General features: G+C 37.4%; 1 protein-coding gene across 7 annotated transcripts in view; it reads left to right on the top strand.

Moving 5' to 3' along the window:
* Positions 1-27,799, top strand: part of eys (eyes shut homolog) — a 166,353-nt gene that overhangs the window by 24,243 nt on the left and 114,311 nt on the right. For 5 of the 7 annotated variants that reach the window (XM_040001369.1, XM_040001372.1, XM_040001371.1 and 2 more), the window contains 13 exons: positions 3,626-3,730; positions 8,454-8,593; positions 9,743-9,906; positions 10,062-10,315; positions 12,812-12,916; positions 16,531-16,653; positions 18,501-18,614; positions 21,223-21,330; positions 21,863-22,096; positions 23,432-23,554; positions 23,657-23,770; positions 25,560-25,673; positions 26,729-26,842. In XM_040001369.1, the coding sequence (XP_039857303.1) occupies positions 3,626-3,730; positions 8,454-8,593; positions 9,743-9,906; positions 10,062-10,315; positions 12,812-12,916; positions 16,531-16,653; positions 18,501-18,614; positions 21,223-21,330; positions 21,863-22,096; positions 23,432-23,554; positions 23,657-23,770; positions 25,560-25,673; positions 26,729-26,842 (1,812 nt within the window). The remainder of the gene's footprint in view (positions 1-3,625; positions 3,731-8,453; positions 8,594-9,742; positions 9,907-10,061; positions 10,316-12,811; positions 12,917-16,530; positions 16,654-18,500; positions 18,615-21,222; positions 21,331-21,862; positions 22,097-23,431; positions 23,555-23,656; positions 23,771-25,559; positions 25,674-26,728; positions 26,843-27,799) is intronic. The other 2 variants (XM_040001370.1, XM_040001375.1) reach the window with 2 other exon arrangements.

Genomic DNA, 27,799 nt, shown 5'->3' on the forward strand with positions numbered 1-27,799 from the left:
CTTAACCTTAATGTTTGAGGAAAATCTGATGTAAAACTGGCAGAGGCTGACAGATACATGGTGTTGACATTTCTTGACATCTTGTTATATAAGCACCAACCAAAGTCAAGACACACAAAGCCACGGAGTGCTGTCGTTTTCTGAATATTTTACTATTTTAAGATGGCCAATCCGCAGTCCACATGCAAGACATTTGACATGGAGCTTTCATGCTAAGAGCAAATCATAAATTATACATTTTGACTTTTGTTGGTGGTTTAAAACAAAAGGCATAAAATCCATAAAGAACTTATGAGATGCTCATGTATTCCATTAAAAGTACATAACTGGTATCATGCTTGAATGTCGTCTATAGTGACAGAAAATGTTTTTTTTCTTCTGTTTTCTTTGTTTTTTCTCATTAACTGGCAAGTGTGCATTAAAATTTTATGTCACATAAAACCACTTTGAAAGGGAAATCTACTCTCCACTGTCACTTTGTCATAGAAGCAATGCATTATGCATAGCTAACAAAAAAAGACATACAAACATGGTCAAGGTGTTCATGAAGAGTTCAGACATCAGTCGATCATGTTACATATTTGTAGACGCACAATGTTAACCCAACCTTAAATCCATAGATGGATCCCCAAACACAAACAAACCTCGTGAGAATATGTTCTTGATCTTTCTGTGGAACGTTTTTAAAATATAAATCCATAAATCAGCCATATGCTAATATCCACGCAGCTTCCATCAAGCAATCTCGAAACCGTCCCCCTGCCTTGGCACATACCAGGGTTAACATTGTAGTTCTGTTATAGACGTCTAATGCTGTAATTTCTTTTTCAAGAATCTGATTTAATTAATATCTCAAAAGACCGAACCACAGCTGGCTCAAGGGCTGCTGTCCCATAGCTGACCTCTGACCTCCCGGGGGAGTAGAACAAAAATAAAAAACAAAGAAAACATCCCTTGGGTGACCTATACATTTTTTATTTGTGGTAGTAGTATTAGTACCATTTGTTCTCAATCTGCTGCACTACCTGATGTAGCCTAGAGGCAAAACTTTTTTAACTTTGTCTAGAGAAGCACAAAACTAGCAGCTACCGCTAAGAACATAAGTGTTCTTGTCTCCCAAGTGGAAACTAATTCTACAATATCTAATTCAGGCCAGGGATTGGTGGTAAATCACAAGCCAAGCACAGATTTAAAGCAAAATCCAGTAATATTTGTGATATGACTTTTTTATTTGTTTTACCTTGAAGCTTATTTATCAGCGGCCTCGCCTGCTCGACATTCCTACGGCCTGCTGCTGATTGTGTTTAATCCAAGTAATCTGGCAAACTGCTTCCTAATTAGCTGCCAGCTCGGAACATGGGCAAAACTTGTTAAGCTATCAGTGACAGTGGTTGAATAAACAATGCAGAGGCACGAAAAAACAAAAGGAGCAGTTGTAGAAAAGAAGATTAACCCTTTTTTATTTACCATGCTTAAAAAGGTTGAGCACATTCACAGAGACAGACACAATGTGATTAGAAGTTGTATTCTTTATCTCGGTCACAGCTGTCATTGTACTCCATAGCAGAAGATCATGTTTGAAGAATTGTTTATCTAAACAGTTCAATCTGCCGAAGAAAGAAAGACTCTTTTCATCTGCTTTTCTCGGTTCGCTGTATCATGCTTTTATATGATTAGCAAACCATCACAGTGATACAAAATATACACAGCTCTGTTTAGACCTAGTTACATTATTTAAGACGTTCATCGACACACAAATGGAATGACACAGATTGTCATCGCTACCAGACATTGCACTTACTGTAAAGGTTGTAATGGTACAGCTCTGAATTGTTCCTCTGTTGTTTTACTACTTAAACAGCCAGCACATGTGATTTTTTTCCTATCTGGTGCACTCAGGTTTTGGCCTATAGCACATTTCACAATCTAGCCTTAAGTCCTGACACACTCAGCTGTCAGTCAGATAAGGCCTTACATAGCACTACATGAACACGTTTCGGCCCCCTCCCCGTTCAAAGCTGAAATCTGTTGCCACTTCAGTAATGGAAAATTGTCTTTTACACCATGGCACTTCTTAGTGACTGATAGAATTCATCATTTTCTGGCATCTCAGGACTTTTGCGCTGGAATTTCTACCCATGCAGGATAGGAAGGCCAATTTAATTTCAAGCTTCGCCCTGAAATCCCACTGTACTCATCATAGATTATAACTTAGGATGCATTACTCAACCCCGGCATCCAGGTTTCCTTGTGGAAAGCTTTATTTTTCATATTATTGTGGACTCTAATGCATTTTTAATTAACTATAAGGTTAGATGCTAGTATTTTCTCCAAATGATTCAGGACTGTGCAATTAGAAAACAGTGAAATGTGCATATATATATATATATATATATATATATATATTTTTTATTTATTTTATTTATTTTTATTTTATTTTTTTTACATTTTTTGAAACAGTTGCTATATATTGGATAACACTATTTTTTGTCCTATAAATCTCAACAATCCACATCATTAAATATTCATTAAAAAGCTGTATAACTGATTTTACTTACAGCCAGACAGGATTTTAGCTGTTTTCCGGATTTTAGTAGGACAAATTTGTATAATTTGCTGTTCCACTGCATAGCATTTTTTTATACATAATGACCTGTACCATCAGCCGTGCAGATGTTATCAATCATAGTGTTTGTGCCGTAGCACGAGGTTGCTGCTGTCAAGGAGGGATTTTCACTACATGTCATTGCACCTCTGTTATTGATGACAGGACTTTTTAAATTAATAACCTGCACGGGAAAGCATCCACCCCCAATCACAGCAGTGGAACTAGCAGCTGCTGAGGCAGCTGAGCACCAAGCAAATCTCTTCTAAGGCAACCTCCGTCCCCCACATCATCTGCTTTCTTTTAGACAGAGCTTGTCATTAAATGTCCATTTTCTTAACAAGAAACTGAGCCCATGCTATCAAGGGCCTGTTTTCTCTTGTGTATATACTTGGCCTCAGCACTTGAATCCTAGAGCATCTTAATAGGTGAATGTTTGCAACCTAATTATTATTTCAGCAGAAATGTTTTAAAACGGCTTCAGGCAACTCTTTAAAAAAATTGGGGGGAAATTTGCTCATTCATTTTCTTGCCGAAGGTCTATAGAGAAGATTGATATTATTGTCATATCTGTATGCTAAGTCTGAAGGTAAAGCCTGCAGCCAATTAATCCAGCTTTAGCATAATAAACAAATAAACAAACAAACAAAAAAAACACATCTGCCCACCAGCATCTGTCTGGCACTTTCACAGTGATAACAAGACTCCCGGTTGTCAATGCCCTGAGTTGAAAAAATAGAGCAGCACATAAGCCCCTAGTCGGGGTTTTTACTTTTTTTCCACAGAGCAAACACTGTAAATATGCATTAATTAGTGTGTTTTTAGACAGAAGCAGGTTAGCAGTATCCCCCTGCTTTCAGTCTTTATGCTAGGCTGAGTCATTCAGGAAAAGAGTGCTGCATTTTAACAATTCACACGAAAGATGAACTGCAATATGTTGGGGTGCAGAGGTCGGGACTGTGTGAAAATAGTGTGGCGATATATAATGCTGCTTATTACATCTAAAACCTCTTTCCCCAGGAACAAACTGTGAGACTGAGATCAATGAGTGTGACTCCAGACCTTGTCAGCACAATGGCAAGTGCTATGACTTGCTAGGAGACTACAGTTGCCAATGTCCTACAGGTATGCGCTATGTCCAAAACTAGACCTTATTGTAGTAAAGATGTAGGTAATTTATGTTTACTGTATCCTTGGCTCGAGAAAGCACGCCATTTGGTGGCTGTGGTGGGATGAGCCAGAGACATTGATCATGTCGACACTCTGGATTGAGCCATAAATGAGGCCATGATGTTGTATAACTTCCCAAATGATATGGTGTTACAAAGTATAACTTGCAGGTCCAAAAAAAAGAGAAAAAAAGGAATTTAACATCACGTTTTGGGTGAAGTCACTTTAAAAATATGTATATATAGTTATGTATTTATTGTTACCTGTTTAAAATCAGATTTACTGGTGCCTCTGTACATACTTTTCACGTGTCTCCCTAATCATCAAGGTAGTCTGCATGATCACCATCAAAAACAACTCAAAATAGGATTTTTAACACTGATACTGATCTTTGGTGATTAAAAAAATCTGATATATTAGCCGATATATTTTCTGTATAACGTGAAAGATGAACAGACTTCACCTTTCAAAGTTTGTTATGTGTTGTGATTTTAGAAGTCCTGACTAAGATAGTATAACAGTACACTTTAAACGTAATCTTGGTGTATTGTCATAAAAGATCGTAGATTAGTGATTTACGCTCAGGTTGCATCAGCTGGCTGTTGTGTTTGTGTACTTCCAAACCTGTGTTGCCAACATGGAAGTTGCCCTCTGCTGGACAAACTGTGCAAAATCAACAGTTATAACATGGTTGAAGGGTGTTTCTCCTGTCTCTTTTTTGCTGATATATTGGTATTAGCATCTGGCTGTAATCATTAATAATAATAAAAAAAAAAACATGTTGAAAGTTAGTGGGGAAAAAAGATTATGATCAGCCATCAAAAGTGGGTTTATGTATTTTTAAAAAAAAAAAATTACACCTTCACGTGTTCCCTCAACCTTTTTCACGCCTCTGTACCACCAATGTCACCCCTATGGGGGTTCTGTCCCCCACCAGGGCGCTTACCTGGGAACCAAAGGTGATTAACTTTTGCCAGCAGGGTCTCTGGGCTGTGACACATCATGACTTATTTTATCACATGAAAATATACATATGCATATATTTTTAGTTGTATCCTGCTTACTAAAATATTTTTTTTTTCCACGTGCTATGTTTTTATTTTATTGATCTCCTTGTTTATAGCAGTCACAGCATGCTACTGATCACAACATGCTCTGCTGAGCCAGATAGAGGAAACAAGCTGCAGCAAGCATCTTTGCCACCTTATTTGCAGGATCAGTTTACACTCTTGGCCTGTGATTGACAGCTGAGAAAAAATACCAAACTCATTGCCAGAGCTCATGAATGGAACTGCATTGCTCAAATATTATACTCTGAAATTCACATTAATATAATTTTTCTGTAATTGCTTATTGTGCCTCACTGGCTGAGTCTGAATTTACATTCACTGAATGGTAACTGATGGACGACTCACGGGAGCTTTCTGTTGTTGGCACAGCACAGTTTCTATGTCTGGCAGTTGCTTTTGCCCACTTTACTGGAACATTTCACTGCATATAGAGACCCGAGACATGGTGGGCAGAGCATCTCTGTGTCCAGGTGACGCTTCTCTCGCAAGAATTTGCTACTGTTATTTTTAGCTGTTGTAGACTCTTAGGGGAAATGTAACACTCATGGTAATGAAACTCTGTTTGTTCACTCTTGTTCAATTAAACATTAAAGCACAACACCAGTGTTAATGACACACAGGTCACAGAGTCTGTTCGCCTCATCAGTTGCTGAAGCAAGCCACATTAGAGTCACAATTTAAGGTGACATTCAGAGGTGGCATTGTATTTTTAGCAACTGATGAACTGCCAGTCCTTGAAGTATCAAAGGTATAACTCCCCATTGTCTAAGACTGTGAATGATACAGTAGTTTGGAGTATTATTCATTCATCTATTTCCTACATGGCTTATTCTTTTAGAGGTGTTGAGAAGCAGAACACCTTTTATTTACTTTTTAAGGACCACAAACAAACTGGTAGAACTTGTAGAAGCACATGTATGTAATGAACATAACCACATACCCTAACCATAAAAAGCTTCATATATACACTAAATTAACTAAAGGTATTCAAATGCTTATTGACACAAATATCTAATTAGTCAATCAGCAGCTCGATGCATTTAGGCGTGTAAATATGGTCAAGAAAGTCCAAACTGAGCAATGGAGAACAAAGGTAATTTCAGTGACTTTGAAGTTGGCATGGTTGTTAGTGCCAGACGAGCTGGTCTGATTATTTCAGAAACTGCTGATCTACTGAGATTTTCCCACATTACTCTCTCTAGGGTTTCGAGAGAATGGCCCCAAAACAGTGAAACTTTCCACTGAGCAGCAGTTCTCTGAGTGAAAATACCTCGTTATTGTTAGATTAGAATGACCAGAATCCTTTGAGCTGATAGAAGGCCAGCAATAACTCAAGTAACCACTCATTACCACCAAGGTTGTACCAAGCCAAAACCACCAACCAACCAAAAGAGCATCTCTGAACACAACATACCAAACTTAAACACAACAGCAGGAGACCACACTGGGTGCCACTCTTCTAAGTACAGGAAACTGAGACTACAGATAGCATGGATGGACTGTCAGAAATGAACAGCAGAATATTTTTGATATATCTGATGTGTCTCAATTTCTGCTGCATCACTGAGTTAGTAGAATTTTTCCATAAACCACATGTTGTAATGGTTTTGGGCAAAATATTCTCATTAGACTTTCTCATCTTAATACCAATTGAGCTTTGTTTAAACACTATTGTTACTGGCCATGTCTATCCGTTTTTGACCACAGCATACCATCTACTGATGGCTGCTTCCTGCAGGAGTTCTCTATTCTCGCCTCCACTGGCATCACATCTTAATATCAGTATGGCTCAAATTATTGAGGAATGGTTTCCAGCGCCTTGTAAAACTATGCCACAAAGGATTAAGGCAGTTTTGAAGGCAAAAAGAAGTCCAGCCCAGTACAGCAAGGTGTAACTAATGAGGTGGCCGGTGAGTGTACTGTAGTCATCAGATCATTATTATTAGAATTTTGTCAATTAAATTATTGCTTCTACTGTTACTATAAAAGATACAATTACTGACCCTTGCATCAAACCTTTAAAGCATAATGAAACTATGTTAACAAATATGAATTTCTTAAATATGGGAGAACACAGCACAGTGAGGCTCATCCTACTATCCACCACACTGGTAGTCTTAATGAGAATCCTCAATTTCATTCTCTGACCAGCAATTTAAAAAAAAAAGCAGAAAAAAATCCTGTGAGCACTACTTTGAGTTGTATTTTTCTTTAGCTTTAGACATGACTGTCCTTTTGGGGGGATTACTGTAGTGTCTGAGCAGAGAGGGGAGGGCTGATGGTTATGTCATTGTTTGGACTGAGTGGGAACCTCCCATCACAGATGTCAAGTTGAACTGCACCCATGACACCCTATAGGGCTCAACAGTTACCGTGTCCCACCCCCGTTACACCTGCTCTGTGGGCTGAGCAGGACTGTACCCCTCTACACCGGCCAGGCTGAATATTTAGGGACAAACATATTTAAAATATCTGCCTCTGATAGCCGTAATTCCCCTTTTACTGTTGATATCAACACTATGTCAATATTGCACAATGTAGGCCTAATCCAAAAAGCTCTTAAACATGTAAGATGATTACAGAGCCGCTATAGTGATGTTGGACAGCTTACGTAACACACATATTTTCCTCTATCTCCTATTTTTAATATGAGATATCCATACTTTGCACACAAGCTGTTGTCTTTTCTTTTCCGCCGTTCCCATTAGTTGTTCTTTTCCGCAGCCTCTGAAACTGCCTCTGCAGCCTGCCATAATCCCTGATCATGAATCCCTAACTCCCTGAGTAAACTGGTACTAGATGTGGCCGCAGATCCATGGTAACAAAATTCCACAGGGCATACCCTGGCTTTCCAGCGTTGCTGCTAAATCTCATCTGTTATCTCAGTAAACCTAAGCTTCTTCCGCTCATATGCCTCATCTGCTGCATCTTCTTATGGTGAAGGGAGTTCTGCCATGTGAAAAAATAGCCCACAGACTGCTGGACCAGAGTACTAAGAAAAATCTTGGTGCATGGCTGAAATTATAAACCTCTGTAACTGTGACCTTTTTTTTAAAGCACATCCTGCTTTTGACTATATTATGTTGTTTAAACATAATAGAACAGCACATGTGTAGGGTCAAAGTAATGCAGTATTCACTCGCTTCAAATATACTTAAAGGGTATGCTAAGTGTACCCTCTTGCACAGCAAACATCAGATATTATTCCTTGTTTCTTGTAGGAAAAAGGTCTGCTCTGATACAGTAAACCTTTTTTTATCAGCCACAAAGTACGGTATACAGATATACATTTCTTTCAACGGAGCAAGAAAGAGGAGGAAATGAAAGCGCATTACTAGGGTTTGCCTGTTCAGGTTTAAATTAAAAATTCAGAAGGCAGATAGGGGGGTGGAGGACACTGAGCATCATCGACTGTGCTTCAAAATGGGGCCAATCCTCCCACTGACCCACAATTGGGTCAGTTTTGCCCTTGTTTCTTAAATATATAGAGGAGCAGCCTTAATTCCATGACTTATATTAGATACTAGTGGCACTGATTTCAGGGCTTCCGTTTCTTGTGGTCCAGCATCGCTCGAGTCAGATTGCATGTATTACATCTTTTCTTGCAGGTTTTCAAGGAAAGAGTTGTGAAGTTGACATAGATGCTTGTGCCCTGTCCAACAACACATGCCCACCAAATACTGAGTGTTTGGATCTCCCTTATGGGCTTGAGTATACCTGCTGTGTACCCTGTCCTCAGCACCTTCAGGTGTGTAAAAAAAAAAAAAAAAAAATCTTGACGTGCTTTTTTTTTTGTCCTCGTCTACTGTCTGCAAATATAAATAAGCTCAGTTCTCAGTAATATCATTTTGTGGATTTGTTTTATTTTTTTATGCTAGACAAAGTTTTGGATATAACTGCGACATATCTCGACAAACTAAAACTTCAGAAGGTGTGGGTTTCAGAGAGTCAGTGTTTTTTCTGAAATGGTGAATATTCTTTCATAATGGTTTTCTTTTAAGAATAGAAGATTGGCACCAAGTGAAAATCCCTAAACATAGCAATCATCGGATGTTGCGGCTGCGCAATATCAATCAGCTTTAACGGAAAGAAAGTTTTATTAAATTCTTAATCGAGAAATCAAATGAAAGTTTTCGCTGTGCGGAAAATAAAAACAATAGAAAGCATAATGTTAACAGTTAGTTAACAGTGTAGTAAATCTTAGATTTTTTGTAAATGCTGTTTCCATATATAGTACATAAGAAATTATGTTGGAGGAAAGCAACGCTGGAATTGTCTTTGGCAGGATTTTTGGATTGTGTTTGGCATGAACAATGTTTGCACATTTACAGAACTGAAAAGGCCACCTGACTTGGATGTATATGTTTGTATGTGTATATTATGTATGTGTAAACAGAGAAAGTGCTTCAGCTGACAGATGGAGATGATCGCTCACTGTGTAGCAATGCTTGTGTTGGCCCTTGTACAGAAGTGCCATGATGCCTGTATTATAGACCTTTCCACAAGCAAGCTTTTCCCCTGCCCCCTTGTTTTTCCCCGGTGGCATCCACATGCTGGCAGGTGTACTTTTTATTTCCTCTCGGGAGGTTTAGCCTTCAGTGACCATTGATCTTGTCTTGTATGACATGTAGCTGCTACATGGAATCCCGAGTGACCCCAGTATAAAGCATGAATCAGTATTCATGACTTTGTCGTGCGATTTTAATGAAGCTCATTTTCAGGGATCCAGGGGCAAGAAATGATTCGGGGAAAAAAGATGGTTATATTTCTTTAATCTGAATAAGCTCAGCCCCATTTAAAATATCATACAAAATAAAAGAGTTTCCGTTTTACACATGAAACAGCATATCTGGTTTCATGACGTGTGTATCTAAAAACATCTATTTCCAATCAACAGCCTTGTGCCTTTGGGGGACGCTGTGTGTTAAATAACAGCAGTGCTTATCGATGCATCTGTACCCCTGGATGGTCTGGGCAGGACTGCCGCGTAAATGTCAACGACTGTATTGAACATGGGTGTCAAAATGGAGGCACTTGTATGGATGAGATTGATGGTTACAGGTTAGTGTTCAAATCCTGATGGTCTTGGGGCTGTTCTGCCACCAGAATGTCAATGATTGTAAAAGCTGTTACATTTACTGCTCTTTTCCTTCAGGCTTGAAAGAATTCTTCTAACTCTATACAGTATTAAGAGATTCTCTTTGATCTGTTGCTAGCTGCCTTTGTCCTAGAGGATACACAGGCATCTACTGTGAAGAGGACATTGATTACTGTGTTGACCACCGCTGCTCTGAACATGGTTTTTGTCTGGACCAGCAGTATAACTTCACCTGCCGTTGCATGCTTGGATTCGAAGGACCGCTTTGCGAAGTGGAAATAAATGAGTGCCACAGCCTCCCTTGTTTAAATGGTGCCACCTGTGTGGACCTAATCAGTGATTATCGGTGCCACTGTCCCCCAGGATTTGAGGGTATGAGACCATCTGATGTGAATGCAGTGCTGTTTACAATCATTAATAGTACCAGTGACAGGAATATGAGGTTCTGGAGCAGTTTTTAGTGTGCTAATTATGGAACATATAATTAGCAATTTTATCATAATTTTTAATGAGTAAAGCAATAAAATTAAAATTTTATAGGCAGTCATGTTAAAGAGAAATTTTTTACATGACTCTTTGCAGTCCTGTGAAAAACTAAGTGCCCCCTTACTGCATCCATGTAAATTAAGATGGTAAGTAACAGCAAGGGGGGGATGAGGAAGTGTGTTTTACTGACTGATCATTAGTAATTGTGAACACCTCTATAATAATAGAAGGTTTGGCTTTTGCTTTTCTGCACCGTTCAGGTGTCACAATCTTCCCAGGAGTGTGGGTGTCTAAACAAATTCACCCTAAGGTAAGATTATGCAATGCTTAGAGAAACTGCAAGAGCTACATCTCAGATTCTGCAGGTCTTAATTTGCATTTATAATATTGAAGTTAACGGCAGTACAATGAGAAAAAGACTGAGTGATTATGGCTTGTTTGTAAGGTTTTACAGGAGAATGCCTCCTCTCTCCAAAGAGAACATGGCAATACATTTTAAGTCCAAAGCGGAGATTTGTGCTGATAACCAAACACATATCAGCACTAACATCTCTTACCAAGTGTCAGCACGGTGGTGGAAGGGTCATGAATTGGATTTGTTTTGTAGCCAAGGGACTTGGGAACTTTCCAGTCATTGAGTTGATAATGAACTCCTCTGTATTCCAGAGTGTTCTAGAGTCAAATGTGAGGCCATCTGTCCGAGACCCAAAGCTTGACAGAAATTGGCTCGACCCAAACAACAGGGCAGTGATCCCAAGCACAGCAGCAAATCTATGGCAGAAAGCAAAGAATCACTTAATCAAAGAATCAGCCATTCATGCAGCTTTGTGTTAACAAGACCAGCAAACAGCCAAAACTTCAGCTTTAATAAAGTTGCCTAATAAAGTGTCCTCAAATGATGTACCTACTTTTTCACAGGACTTCTTTGAGTTTTCTTAATCTTTTTCCCCCCACATGACTTTATCTATATATGGTCTACATCTTGCTGCCTTCACCGAATTACTTTTTTCCCACGTGTATCCGGTTCCATTCCAACTTTTCATTATATCACTAAGCACTGCAGAGTGAAAATAACTGTTAGCTAAATAACAAAAATGAAAAAGATTCGGAGTGTGAGGAAAAATCCTAGAAACATTCCTACAGAGTGTCAAACACACGCCTGATCACCTACATCAGAATTCCCTACAAAGGAGAGATTTGCAGCTTCTCATTTCAAGTTGTTGAATTGCACTTGTGCACTGGGGCTGCTGTCTCATATACTGCTGTTAGAAACCCTTGCTGTTAAGGGGCCTCTGAAGAAATGCTACGTGCATGGCTTATTGGCTTTGCAAGTGATGGTGCAGCTGCTGTGGTAGGTCAATAGAGAGGAGCAGCTAAACTCCTGTGTGAAAACATCAACCTTAACTTGACCGTCGTTCACTGCATCATTTGCTAGTTTGACATTCGGTTGGATCACCTGTATCTAAAGAGCAATACAAGAGATTAAGAATATCGCATCAGTGGTTTTATAATCTGAACACTCTAACAGCTCTCAGAGTATACGTCACTGTGGTCCCTGAATTATTTGCATAAAGAGATAAACAAAAACAAAAAATTTTAAAACTACTTCACCTATTACTTATTCAGTACCAACCTGATTTACAAGTGATGTGAATGTGTAAACAGCGGTGAATTAAAGTAAAATCAGTTAGCTAAGCTAATGGGGGTGGCTGATTTACTATTGAACTGGGTATACAATATCTAGTAGAGAATGTATGTGCAGGTACAGTCAGCAGATGCTTTAATTATCTGAGTACCTTACAGTACATGATTAAGGGAGTGCCTACCAGTGTATGGGGTCATGATGGTGAAAGTACAATTACCTTTGGTATAGACAGCCGTGCAGATAGACGAGCAGTGCCCGAGGATGTCTGGCTGTTAGTTCTCTGAGCTCTCTGGCTCACCGAGAACTAAGAGGGCTGAAATATTGCCAGAGGCCAGACCTGGCGCAGCTTTAAATTTGTCAGTAAAAATCTTTAATCAATTCCGTTCCTAACTCTTGCCCTGAGGATACTAAAACCAGGGCTACGGCATTTATGCATGCACGCAAGCAGCAACATGCTGAACACATAATCATTCAATCACATTTTGAGCCGCTAGAATCAGAAGTAATCAGCTGCCTCATGAAATAAAACCAGGTGCTGGTTTATTTATGTGATTCGAGGACAATAAGCAGAAATTTGTACTGCATATGTTCTGATTGTTGTTCTGGTTGCAAATATGAGTCACGTGTTGGACTTCACTGGAATAATTGTTAAACTGGCAGGCTGACAGTCACATCTGTGGTAGAGACATATTTAAAGTGTTTTGTTTTGTCCTGTAATATTGAATAAACCCCTGCAGGAAGGATCTGCTCTGAAAATGTAAATGATTGCTGGTCGCAGCCTTGTCTAAACGGAGGTTCATGTATGGATCTGATAAATGACTTCATTTGTCACTGTCCAACTGGTAAGTACCGTCTACCTGTGTATAACTAAGTATGTTTATAAAAATATCATGCTATTAATTTTCTCTATCGTTTACCATGGGAATAGCTGAAAAGTTGATTACTTGCAGTTACATCCAACTTCTTTGTTTGCTTCTCACTTTTTTGTTTAAAATGCACAAAGTTACCAGAGATCTTTGTTCTTCAGAAAGTTTCAATGCAAGAAAAAGGTTCTACCTGAGGCAACTATAAATTCGTATTGCAGATTGGGGTTACAAAAAATAACTTAGCATTTTAAAATTTACTTTTTATAACCACGGTTGAAACTGATTGCCAGTAAACCCAGAAAAAAGATACGGCCTTTCCTGTTTTGTAAAACACTGATTTGTCCACATATACAGTAATTCAGCTTCTGCTTACTGTAGGTGTGAGCTTGTTCTTTAATCAGGTTTTCCACATTTAGCATATTTATAACAAATGTTATAAGAAGGGTCCAAAATCAGTCCATGAGAGAGGGAGGTGCTGTAGTCCTTCGAGAGCAGTGGTAATAAAATACTGATTCATTACTTGATTGCGCATCAGAATGCCACAGCCAGGCCGCTTGGCATAACACGTCCAATGTCACATTGAACTGCAAACAACCGCAATCCACAAAACAGGATTTACAGATAAATATTTGAAAATAAATCCCACAAAACATAGGTGCTGACCGGACAAGAAAAAACACTTTGGTGTCGAGCAGTAGGTCATTTTGCCCATTTTTTTTTTCTTAATATATAAAATAGTAGAAAAGTTGTATACAATATGCAATTCAAGTCATTTTGGTTCATTTTTTTTAAGCACCAAATCCCAACCACAGTTGCCTCAAGGCGCTGAATAAACAAATAAATAAACACATGTAGTTGAATTAAAAGTAACTTGAAACAGCGCCTGTTATACGTGTATTTTATGGCCTTATGGATATTAAAAAATGCATCACTGTAAATAATCTGATCTTATTATTTTCTGCCTTTTTCTCAAATTAGATTTTGTCAAAAACAGAACACCAGTGTGTGAGTAATGGTTCCATTACGGTTATAATTTCACTGACAGATTTACAGACAGGTGCTTTTGATCACTTTATCCCGTGAGAAATTTAATTAGATAATCTGTCAAACATACATGCTTCCTACTACAAAAAGCACACAAAGAGAATCAGACAAGATCTCCTGTTTGTGTTCAAGTCCATTCCTGCCACCTTGTCTTGTTTGGAGCTACAGTCCATCATATATGTGTTTTCCAGTTTAGCTTGAATTGGGTGACAGTATTTTTTTTTTTTTTCAAATGTATATGAAACAGAATTAGATTAGAAGAGTTGTAAAGATTATTCAATCAAGACTGGCCAGTCTTATAAATGTGGTTTTTTTTAGAGACAGAAAAAAAAGTTTAAGCTGCATCTAGATGGGTAAACACACACACTGATTGGCAGTTGTGCTCATTTGTTGATCGCAGCTGTATTTCCTGGGGGATTCCCAAGTTCTGTGAAGATGGTACTTGTTTAACTCAGCAACTTCCCACATTCTGAAGATATAATATTTTAGTTAAGAAGAAATACCAAAATAATATTGCAATACAGCACTGACGTCTCGCTGTTCCAATTTTAAAAGAAAATGCACCAAATTTTAAGGAATTGAGAATGTTGTAAAATAAACCAAGGTGTAAATGTGCAAGACCTAAACTGATTCATACAAATGCAGCTAGTTGCATTATTAACATTTAACATGAACTAAAGGCTAAATGGTGTTATGGCAGATTACCTGAATTGAATTGTGTATGCGCTCAGTGACCACTTTGTTGGATGCAGCTTGCTAGTACCTGACATTTAAGTACAACAAACTCATTCAAGAAAGCAGTTTGAGATGATTTGAGCTTTGTGACATGACATGATATCCTGCTTCAAATAGCCATTGGAAGATGGAAACAATGTGACCATAAAGGGATGGATGTGGTTTAAAAGATCATCAGTTGGTATTAAGGGGCTAAATCTGTGCCAAGAAAATATTCCACACACCACTGCCTACAAGCCAAAAATGGATCTATGCTTACACCCTACCATTTGAATGTCTGAACAGAAACTGACACTTATCAGACACGGCAATCTTTTTTCTAATTTTCTGTTGTGCAGTTTTGGTGAGCCTGTATGAATTGTAGCCTCAGTTTCCCGTTATCAGCTCACAGGAGTGGCACCCAGTGGATTGTGTGCTCAGTGAGGATCTTCTGCATACCTTGGTTCTGATGCATGGTTCTTTGGGTGACTTTGCCTGTCCTAGCAGCCTGACCATTCACCTCTGTCCTCTGACATGAACAAGGCACTTTCACCAAGAGAACTGCCGCTCTTTTTTGGACCATTCTCTGTAAACTTTAGACCTGGCTGTGTATAAAATCCCAGTAGATCAGCAGTTTCTGAACTGCTCTGCCCATCTGGCTCCAACAACCTTGCCATGTTCAAAGTCATTTAATACACCTTTATTCTCGATTCCGATGTTCGGTTTGACGTTCAGCAGATCTTCTTGACCATGTCTACGTTCCTAAATGCATTGAATTCTTACCTTGTAATTGATTGGCTAATTAAATAGCTCTGAACAGTTATACCTAACAATGTGGCCAGAGAGTATAGTTTGTACTGTACCATGTTACCTAACAAGCAGATCATTAATGAAGGCTAAACCCAAAACCTACTCAATGTAAATGCGTGTTTCATTAGAATATCTTGTGGGTATGAATTTTGAAACCAGAAGAAATTTTTTATAATTTTTTTTTCATTCATCTGAGGACTGAGCCACTAGTAGGTGTCAGATAGGATAGGGAGTCCCACTTGGAGATGGTGACACTGTAAATGTGACATTCCTTCATGCAACATTAACCTCAGAGTGAACTGCATGCACAATTGGTTATTAAACACTTCTGAAACACTCTGTTGGAGGCAATAGCTGTCCATTAACTAGCCAAGGTAATACATAATTTAATGGGGAAAAAGGGTAGTTGGAAGGTCATCAGATGTGCTGGTGGAAAGTAAGCTGGTCTGGATTCAGGTTACAGTCTAAAGAAAGTGAAGTCCACTTCTAGCTAAATGCATTACACAATCCAAGAGAACTGACGGCAACTTCACACAGATATTTGCAATGGAAATATAACTAGACTAGCACTATCATATTTTTTCAGTATTACTCCATATTAGTTTTGCCCATATTAAAAGGTGATCTATTTTAAGACTCTTCCCATTCATATTTATCTATTTTTGGAAATGTTTAATGCATACCAGTCTCCAAATCTGTCTGTTCTTTATTTGCAGCACTAGACATTGACAGAGGTATCTATCAGTGACATGCAGATGTGCGTGTGTAGGGGTAGATAATGTGATATAGATCAGTCCAGTGCGGTAGGTCCCTGTCAATGATTCACTCAATTAGCATAGTGCATAGCAGGTAGATTGCAAGGAGAAAAATCAATACGTCCATTAATCTGCTGAATAAAAGCTGTCTTTATCTAATAAAACATACAGCCATAAAGGTGTGTTGCATTTTGTGTGTTTATGTATTCAATGCTTGTGCCTTGATTCCTCAAGGTTTTGCTGATTTTTGCTTTTGCATTGTTTCAGGGTTCAAGGGGAAAGATTGCTCTTTGGATATTGACCTTTGCTCGTTTGGAATGTGCAGTGAACGTACATTAAAATGCACCAAGACCAAGGATGGACAGAATTTCTCTTGCACATGTGAAAGAGGTGAGCAAGTCTTTTAACAGGTTAAAAGTAAGCACACAAATCTGTGTTTTGCCTGCTTATTTGTCCACATATTTACAGTGAAAAAAATTACATAAAAATGAAATTGCCTCCACTGACTCGCTGGTAAATTAAGCTTCACAAATGTCAGTTATCTGCAAATCATTATTATTTCATTAGAAAGATCATCACTTCATGCCTTACTTTACTGCAGAAAAATTTCTTCTTTTAGATCATATTAAAATTTGCACCTACGCTGATGCATTATGTTTTTTAAGTTCCAAACTGTCTGATAAAAAAATGCTGATTTTCAAAGGATAATGTCACGGTTTCTTAAAAAAAAACAAAAAACTTAATTTTGTTTGTGTGTCAGTCAAATCTCTTGGATTCCCTTCCATGTGGATGTCACTGTTATCACAGCATGTCGCTGCCAGAAGTGACAGGGATAAGACAAGAGTAAGTGGAAGGGGCTTGATCTCTAAGATACTCTGAAGCTTGCCAGGGTTATCCAGGCTTCAGAGACTTACAAGTCAGTAGCGTGTGTGAGTTTGGTGCTGTGTAAGTACACACAAGGGGAATCATGCAGGGTTTTTTTTCTGGATGCAGTTAGGGTACTTGGAATAATAAACATTTGCTAGCCATACCAGTCATAATTCAGCCAACACTAGTCCTCAGCAGCACCTCTATCTCTGCAAATGAATGGTTGTTACATAAAAGTCCATGTAACCTAATCAATAACCGTAACTTCATTACCCCCGTTGCATTTATGCTCGGCAGATGTCACAGTGAAGGATCGTGAGTGATTTCTTATGTAAATGCAAGCAACCTGCAGCTAGCTGCTCTCCCTAAAACACTTCTCAAGGGCAAGCTGTGAGATGCTGTTTTGTTTAGATATTTCTTGTCGACAGTCTTGGCATCCATATTATCTAATGCTTTTGAGCCTAAGGTGTTGTAAAACATGTTACTCATGCCCCTCACTATACTCACTATCCCACGCTGCCAACTTTTTGACCTAATATTTAGTACATACACTAAAGCACGCCCATCTGTGATCTGAGAATGAACTCAGATTGGTCGATTTTGCATGCAAATGTGTAATTTCTATATGAATAAAATATGAAAGTCGATTGGGAAATGTTTCATCTTGCACTGGCATTACATTAAGAGAGTTTAGTGAATGAAGTTATTTAACTCAGGATTGTAGAACACAGCAGCTGGGTTTGTTTTCTTCTGTTTCTCTTCGTTTTAACCCCGTGACTTTTATTGTGCAAACTTATAAACTTCTTTTCCTGCAGTAAGACAAATTCCTTGTCCTTTTAATCTTTGCTAAATTTCTAATTGTGAAGGTCATCTTCAGACCGTTACATTTGGATAACTGTGTGTGAAACATTGTGTACACTCAAACAACTACTCTGTGGCAGATAAGTGGGACATTAACCCACACACAGCTTGTGTAGCACCAGAAATAATGTGCTTAAAACACTGGCATGTTTCCTCTTTGTAATGGCCCGCGTGAGTGTGCTTACATGTGTGCGCTGATGCATGTTATTTGTTTTATGCGGTTCTCTTTGTGTATTGATTGACTTTGATCTTAAAAATCACTGGATTTGGCTTGTTTAATGTAATAAATCAGAAGGGCAATGACTGCCTCTTATTAAACATGATTAAATGATCCAGTGAGCTGAGTCTGCATGTGCCCAGCAAGTTCTTTGAATCAATACGAGCTTTGAAAACCAGCTTTTGTTTGTGAAAACAAAGTCATGCTGATCCTAATTGACTGAGAAATAAAACCAGCCAAAAAGGATTCAAATAACGCTTTTTTTTTTTCTTTCTTTCTACATATGCTGCAGGGTTTGGAGGGTCATTTTGTGAAGTAAATCTTAATGAGTGCCAGTCAAACCCATGTCAGAATGGTGGCATTTGCGTGGATGGCATTGACATGTATCAGTGCTTATGCTCAGAGGGTAAGTTGTAATGCAATTATATGTCCCAATAGTCAAGATAATATGATTATATTGGTTATTCAGACTTTGTTGGTTTTTAAGTGGGCAGTCAAGCAATTGCAGCCCTAAAGTTATAACCATGGTTTAAATGAAATAGCTATTCAGAAACACTTTTACATTCTTTTCTTTTTTCCATTTGGAGGTCGTTTTCTTATTCCTAGGGATAAATGGGCAAGCAGAGATGAAAAGACATTGACTTATTTCCACTGCAGCTGTGATTCAAGTGATTCGCGAAGCGAGGCTTTTTATTTTTTGCTACAAGGAAAACTCTTATAAAAGTATCCAGGTGACAAAATGAGGGTACCGTCACCATTTGTGTACTTTACTGTAGACTGATACTTACTGTAAGACATAATGTTTGTTTAAACAGAGTTGAATGTGGTAAAGAGTTTTTCTTAATTGCTTTGTCGCTTCTTCTGCCTTTTTTAAAGTAGCCGAGCTCTAATTTCACAGTGATATCTACTTCAGTTTTAATCTCAAGAATCAAAACATCTGTAATAGTTTACTGTATTTTGAATAATTTTAGCAATTGCAACACATATTTTTATCTACCTTCCAGCAGTTTCTCCAAAATTCTCATCTTATGAGCTCATTAATGCATGAAATGAACTGAACCACCCCCTCCAGATTCCTCTCCCCTGCACAAAAAATCTTTTCACTATGTCAGAAGAATGCACGGTACATTCAGTAAGTTTATTGCTTTCAAGTGAACAGTGGAATTCTTGTGCATTGCATTGCAGCACAGACTCTTTTAGATCTATTGAATTTGTCCTGAACAAAAATGAAATAACTAGTGTTATCCACACAGGCCTTCACGGAATCTGCAAGGACTCAATCCCAGCACAACTACATAAGATTATTGTTCCCTGTCTCATTTGTCAGGATAGAATTTTGTCAAAATTGAAACGAAGCTAATAGAGCTAAGAGCAGAATTCAATTAAAATCTGTGTAAAGGTACTGTACTCTCCCCAACAGCTGTTTTTTTTTTTTTTTTAACCATACAAAGCTGATTGCTAGCTTTACTCAGGATAATATTCAGTTAAACATTTTGAATCTCCTGGTTTGCAGTTCAAGGTTAGCAAGCATTTGCTTAGATTTCTCCGATCACATAAAATCATTCAATCAGAAATTGTCACGTGTGTCATTAATGTAAAAGAAATAAATCACACCTATTTTTCCTGTAATTTCTTGGTCCGGTTGACATCTTACCTGTGAGACATACCTCTGATTAATCTGTGATTGTGGGTGAAGCCTGTTATGCATTTTTAATGAAGTCAGGATAATTGTCAAATTTTATGACTTGGAGAGAGGTGGAAATTGGTTCCATGGTCAGTTTGAGAAATGATGAGAATTTGACCTGCACCGATGGTGCTGATAGCCAAGCATTAGTCATGGGCCTCCTGTAGCTGCAGTGTGTGACAGTGCTAATGATAGTCATTTTGTAGCGTGACCACACGGTGGAATATATTTATGAGGGACTAAAATGTCAGAAATTGGCAGCATTCACTTTTACATGATGACTTCAAACTTTTAATTTTTTAAATATCAAATGTAGTGAGATAACTCAGAATTAACCACCATGAAAAAAAACATCATAAACAGGTGAGCACGCAGAGTGAAAAAATACATCTTATTTTCCTGTGGCACAGTGTATTCTCTACCTTGTTAACTTGTGGAAAAAGTCATGTAAAATTAGATGAAAGCCATAAATTGCTTTGGGTTGTAATTTATGGGTAATTAGTATCTTTTCAAGTCTGGTGTTTACTGACATTCACACACCATATCTGATATGTGATTTTTGCTTTTCTTTCCATACGAGGACTTAAGGGGCTGAACTGTGAAATCAACTATGATGAATGTGTCCATGGATACTGCACCAATAACTCCACATGTATTGACCTGGTTGCAGACTATGAGTGCATCTGTCCTGCGGGCTTTGCTGGCGAGTTATCTGTGTTATCATTTTCACAGTGGGCCTTGATGAACATAGCCTAGTTCAATGAATGTTAAACAGCTATAACCATTAAAATATCTGGCTTTACTAATGTAAGAGTGTATCTAATTGATAATTAAAAATCCACACGTATAAGCTGAATATTGGATAAATCTGTCTACATATAGAACATGTGTTACAGAAATCCAAAACAGCACTTTATCCTCTTAATAAGCACAAAGTGCAAACATTTAAATTACTTTGGGTAATTTCCCTAACTAATACATGTTCATTTAGTTTTTTTAAATTAGGATATTAATGAAACTTTCATTCTAACCCATATATGTTTAACAAAGAAAATCCAAACATATTTTTCAATAAACTATGTGTGCTTTCAGTGGTTAGAAAAAAACTTGATAGACACTAAAAGTGCAAAGATATGGCAATTACACAGCATTATCTCCCCTACTGACTTCATTACTAAAACACACACTTCTCACTTTAATGGTCTTTCCTCGCTACAGTCAAATTCATTTGTGTGTCACCTTGTTGAGACGTTTCTGTATGTTTCCAGTCCTATCGTTCGTCATTACCTTGATAAATTAACAATCTTGTTAACAATGTTTACCTTTTCAGGAAAAAATTGTTCATTGTCCGACTCTCCATGTACACCTGACCTCTGCAAAAATGGAGGAACCTGCTCCTACAGCTTGACTGGGGAAACGCAGTGCATTTGTCCGGCAGGTATTGAACGAGCCTTTACACAGCAGACTGGCATACATTTATTTAATCTTTGTTTTGACATATTGATCAGACATACTCATTGCTCCAGTCACTAATCTATAAATGTTGAACAGTGGGCTTCATAAAAAATAGTATTAAGTTATTTAATCGATGTAGCCACACTGAGCATCACTTAATTAGACGCTCAATCCTTCAGTCATTAGTGCACATTAAAACATATCAGTGTTGTTGTTTTCTGTGGAATAATCAACACATATTTTACCTCCAATTGAATATCATTAGAAGCCAATATACACATATTCAGATTGGTGAAAAGGCTGACTGTATGTTTTCCTGTACTATTTCTGAAGTCTCTCTTTGGCTTTATTGATATATACGCTGACTGGTTGAATTATGCAAGTCAGCAAGGACTAAAAATCCTGGCAATGACATATTTACATGAAATCACAATTCATGATTTTTGACAGATGTGGAACAGCTTACTGTACACAGCACATAGCATCAACCATGCCTTTGATCCCACCTCTTACAGGATACCTTGGCAAAGATTGCTCCTCATCGGTAAACCAATGTGTGTCAAATCCCTGCAACCCCGAGGGAACCATCCTCTGTGAAAAGCTGGAAAATACTTCTAGATGTGTGTGTCAACATGGGTACACTGGGCGGCACTGCAAAACACCTATAAACCACTGCGTTGATGGCCTGTGTCAACATGGTTCAGCGTGTGTCAATCTATCAGGAGGGTTCAAGTGTGATTGTTTACCAGGTGGGTTCATCACTCTGCAGGGGCTTGTTTCAGGTGCGGCATTTCCTTGAATGAATCATGTATATAGCAGACACACTCCCAGTTTGAGCCTTTTACTTGTTCAGCTTTCTTCTCTGTGGGAGTCTAATCTCTTTGGCCTTAAGCAACAACACATAACAGTCTTATGAAATGTGTAAGTCAAGGCTCAGTTCATCAGGTTGTGAGCTGACTTCAAAGCAGTGGTGACGTTTAGGATTCCTCTTTGCCCACGTAGACTCCACAAGTCTTCCTTTAGCAATGTATCCCTTTGATAAAATACAAGTAAGCACATCTATTATTATAACATGAAATATTTCAATCCGAAATTGCAGTCATTACTTCATTTCTATTTGATAAAAAATGCAACCTGTACTGGTGATTGCCGCACTTACTGTACTAGCAGTGGCCACAAAGAATTGTTATAACAAATGTTTAAACCTCCAGATCACACTGATAATTTTGGTACTTAGTAAAATGTTAATAAAATAGGACAATTTTTGCAAATTGTTTAGAAATGCTAAAACAATTTCATTAGCAATCAACTGTCGTCTACCTACAACATCCCGAATGACTAATTTCCTTCTCTAAGAAGTTCTTTCATAGCATTAAGTGAACAGTGTGGAAGGCACTGAGGGTTCATTGCTTGTATGAAGTGCTGTGTTTTCATTTGAAAGTAAAACCAGTTGTTTTTTTTTTGTTTTGTTTTTTTAAACAGAAGAAAATTGTAGTTATAAAAAGCCTCAAACCAAACATGCTCATGACAAACATCTTACATTTTTAATGCATGTTGATTTTATGCTTAAAAGGTGCACTTTGGGGTTTTCTTGTAAAAAGGCTTATGTTTTCATTAATTATTTCTCCTATAACACACTGCAACAATAACCGCATGTCTTCCCTTAACATGAAACACAAAGACATTTTGGAATTTTATTTAACCCTGCTCTGTTATTAACATTTGCTTCCTCGCAGTCTTCTTCTTCCAAACCATTGTGGGTACTATGCATTTCTTTTTTTATGGTATCAGCTTGTCTTGCTCATGTGTGCACATGTGCAACCTTGCACTATAAAATATGTGCAGAAAAGTCCCCAAAACACTGTTTCAGAGTCCAAAATTCCACATAAATATTTACATTTTTGTTTTTCCTTAACAATACAGTGTACGTTTTGTCATTTTCTCGAGTTATAGAGATAAACAATGTAACTTTCAGAGATTTAAAAAAAAAAGGGTATGTTATCAAGCATCCTAAAGAGATAACTTTAAAGAAATGCAATGTAAAAATGAGAGATCCCGTAGAATGTCTCACCCTTTTTCCACAGGTTTAACAGGCCAGTTTTGTGAGATAAACATTGATGACTGTGAAAAAGAGCCATGTGGAGTCCTGAGCATTTGTAAAGACACTTTGAATGGCTACAATTGCTTCTGTGCACCAGGATTTATTGGTAAGTGAAAGCTATCTTGAAGTTATTTTTTGTGAGTTAAAGTGGCATTTTATTCACAGAAGCAATTTGTCAACATGCAGTCCTTCTTTTATATTTTCTTAGGAAATAATTGTGAGATTGAAGTGAATGAATGTCTCAGCCAGCCTTGTCGCAATGGAGGCTCCTGCGTAGATGAGCTCAACTCATTCAGCTGCCAGTGTCCCCCTGGGATCACAGGTATTTTATATGCTTCTTACCATGACTGCTCAAACTTATATGTGTGACCTATGAAAATAAAGCTGAGCAAGAGTCACTCAAAATAACTGGCAAATGTCTATAAACATTAGCAAGCATAGTGAAAATATAATATCCATATATTATGTAATTTATTGTTAATGCAACACGGAAAATGTATGTTTGTTTTTAACACGATGCCATGAATGTAAGATCATATAAATTTAATACACAAATATGTATTTTTTTCTTGTTCTGTTTTATTACTATATATTTACAGCTTCCTTAAAATGTATGTTTTAAAATATTTATTAAACAGTGCTAGCAGTTTGATTTGTGATCCAATTTTGAGAAAAATCAAAGTGTTAAGAGTTTATTGCCCACAGCTGAAGTATGAAAATGATCTTAAAGTGCATAAAACTTTACAGGCTCGAGGTTGGATGTGGTGCTTCTGAAGTTTCACTGAATGTATTTAATTTCTTATAGTCATAGCTCTTGAAAAATGTTTCCTTAAACAGGTAATACAGTAAGTTTAAATTGTAATGCTAAAATTGTGTAAATATTTCCTTGCTGTAAATGTAATTTTTGGATTTTTGGAAACAAATATCTTTGGGTTTGATGCCTCCAGTTGTGGCTATTTTTTAACATAAGTGTTGAGTAAAATAAGCAAAGGCAGTGTTTACTTTAACCCAACTACACTCTTGCTAATCAAAGGTATAAAAATGTAGTCTGTGTTGTCAGAGGAGAGCCAGAGGATGTTTATCCTTCTGAGAACTTCAATGCTGCCATTAAATTTTTCACAGATTATTTAATACATCTGTGCAAAGTAGAAATGTTTGTTTGGTATTGTCATTAGCACAATAAGGGATTCATAAACTCATAAGATGTCAGTGTTTATCTAAATAAAATCTAAAAGGCTTTGATATTGACATTTCATGGGTTTTCTGAACTGAAATCTAGAGGAAACTTCATAAATTTTACCAAATTCTGACTTTAAAAGTGTTATTCTCTGTTTGTAATTAAAGACATAATTGAGTCACCAAAATCAGAATAAATTCCCAGAATATAATAGAACATATGTCTTAGCAAATCTGCTTTAATAAAATGTTATGTAGCATTCATTACTGGACAAAAACTTTGAAAAAAAAAACACAAAAACTTGGATGTCTCAACTGTGTTAAAGAGAGATCACTTAGATAATTATTTCTGGGAAAGCTGACCGTCAAGACTAATCCAATGTGTTAATGCTTCCATCATGTAAATCTTTAGAAAAGATCCACAAAGGAGGAGATGAGGTTAAAAAAAAACCAGCTCTATTGTTTATAGTGTTACAAGTGCAGCACAAACAGTACACTGTAATTACATGGAATGTTGGTGTAATTCAAAGACCCGTTATCATTTTGGCATTTCACACTATGTAACAGCCTCCTCTAAAGCTTACAGAGAGTAAATGTGCGAAACAGCGATAGTGAAGGAAAAAAATCATCTTGCTGCTTGGTTAGTTTGCTGCTAATCTGCTCTCTATTTTGAGCAAAAAACAAGGACAGAACAGCAAGTCAATAGTCTGTATTCTATAGAATGTGAGTGTGCCCATCAATCATTTTATTATGTACACCTGCTCATGGTTGTTAATGCAACTATGTAGGCGTAGTCAAAATTACCTGTTGAGCATACATACATATACACATTTAACCGTCATGCCAAATAAAGCATATTTCTTTCCTTCAGTCAAATCTGTGCTGTATGGCACTTTTTGACCATTTGTGACTGCTGCTGCTTGTTAACATTATAGGCATCTACTGTGAAGTCAACATAGACGAGTGCGCGTCCTCTCCCTGCCTGCACAATGCCACTTGTGTTGACCTAGTTCATGCCTACGGATGTCTCTGTATGTCTGGCTTTGCAGGTTAGTGAATGCACTTTATGTGAATACTTCTGTAATGTGTGATGTGACATCCTATACATATATTTATTTTGCATAATGTGTGAATAGTTTTCCAGTACAAATAAACAGAGAAGCAATAAAACTTCACAAAAATGGGGGTTGTGGACGTGAACATGTCTCTGAGGTTGAACAAGTACTAAATCTGCAACAGATCTTGGGCTATGAAGCACTGTAGATATGTTTATGCTTACAGTTTATAGTTCAGACTCGCACTAACATGTGAACATGAATCTACAGCCATAGTCATTCCTCTGCTTTGTTGTATTTAGGTGTAAAATGGTCATGGTTATTTAGGAGCAATTTGTAGAGCGGTGTTACGTTTGCACTCATCTTATCCTGTAGTGCTTTTTGCTTTACATGTGGTGCTACGATGCTCACTGTTTATAGTGCAAAGTTGACTGTAGATTAAACCACAGGTAAGACTCCCAAACTTAAAGGTCAACCACAACAATGGCTTTTGAACTGTTTCCTAGCAATTTGCTAATAATTCTCACAGAGCAGGATTCACAGTGCAGACCCAAAAATAGAAGTGGTGCAGTGCTCAATCCTGTGAAATCTTACAAAGGAGGTGATTTCTCTTCTTTCTAAAATTCTTAAGGATTATGCATTTAAAACTTTTTTTCTTTTTCTTTTATTTCTTTTTGCATGTTGACAAATGATATGTAAAATAGAAAGAGGATGTTCTTGCTGCTCCAGCTACGTTGCTGCAGCACAGCAGGAAACCCTTTATGGTATTATAGCTCTGTTTAGCACTTCTTTCATTCTCTGTGTGTAGCATTAAGGTCCGCAATATCCCCTCCCCACAAAGAATGCCAAAAGTACATGTTGTTTATCCACATTCAATTTGCTTTTCTTCGTCAGGTGAAAGATTGATATAAAGTAACAGCAAGAACATGCGGTACAGCATAGATAATAATACAGAAAAGGTCATTTTTAATTGGTTGAATTACTGAATGTTTACGTCGATCACTCTTCGGCATAGCATATTTATCAAGTTGTGTTCTTTCCCGTCAAAGGTACAACATGTGAACTCGACATTGACGAGTGTGCTTCATCTCCCTGCAAGAATGGAGCCACTTGCATTGACCAGCCTGGTAATTACTTCTGCCAGTGTGTGGCTCCATTTAAAGGTAATGAGCACTGAGGGAATGGGGACAAAAAGCAAAGTTAATTAAATTCACATACTATTATTTTCACCTGTCTGAACTAACTTCACATGTCTCAACAAAATTAGTAAGTCTTTATTCTTAATCTGTAGTTAAATAAAGAACTCTTGAATAACTAGGCAGGTATAAGCCACGGTTGATGCTTCCCCCAGCCATGTGACATCTTTATTCTCACATGTCCTAAAACTCTTTAACTTGGTGTTTTTAAAACCCTAACCACAATATAACAGCTAGTGCAAAGTGCAAATAAATATGAGAAAACAGTGAAATAGGGCATGACCATGACACTTTAGGCTCACTGTTGTGTTTTATGTCAGTGCCACGCCACCTGCCTACTTAGTTTACTCTGTAAACTAATAACTGTTTTAACTTCATAATAATAATAACTTGTTATTATCCAAATGGCTCTAGATAGTTTACACAACATTTATAAACCATTTTCAAATATTAGATACAACTTTACATTAACTTTATAATCATTTTAATATGTGTTTACTGAAAATTATTGGGAAAAATTAAGAATTACAATTTCATTGTCCAGTAAAGAAACAAACAAAAAACTAAACTGAATCAAATAAAAACAAAACTAGAGTAAGTCAGTCAATTTACTATTAAAGTGTTACCTTTTGTTAACAAATACATTTTAATACATTTTTCACAAATATCTCTTTGGATAAGTGTTGAAGTGATAAAATTCTTTAACCAAAACCTTTAATGTTAACTTCGCTGTGACGTGATACTTTTATGTTCTGCAGACATCTTTTGCTGGTCACTATGCAACAAATGCACAATTTAGACAAAAGCAATTAATCACCCCTCTTTGTCTGTGGATTCCGGTGTTTTAATTCTCATAAAATCACGGATGTAGCCATGTAGTCTACTTTTGAAAATATCTGTGAAAGTTTGGGTTCTAAAGTACGC

This window comes from Simochromis diagramma, unplaced genomic scaffold (assembly GCF_900408965.1).
Source record: "Simochromis diagramma unplaced genomic scaffold, fSimDia1.1 OVJJ01000421.1, whole genome shotgun sequence".
Classification (NCBI taxonomy): Eukaryota; Metazoa; Chordata; class Actinopteri; order Cichliformes; family Cichlidae; genus Simochromis; species Simochromis diagramma.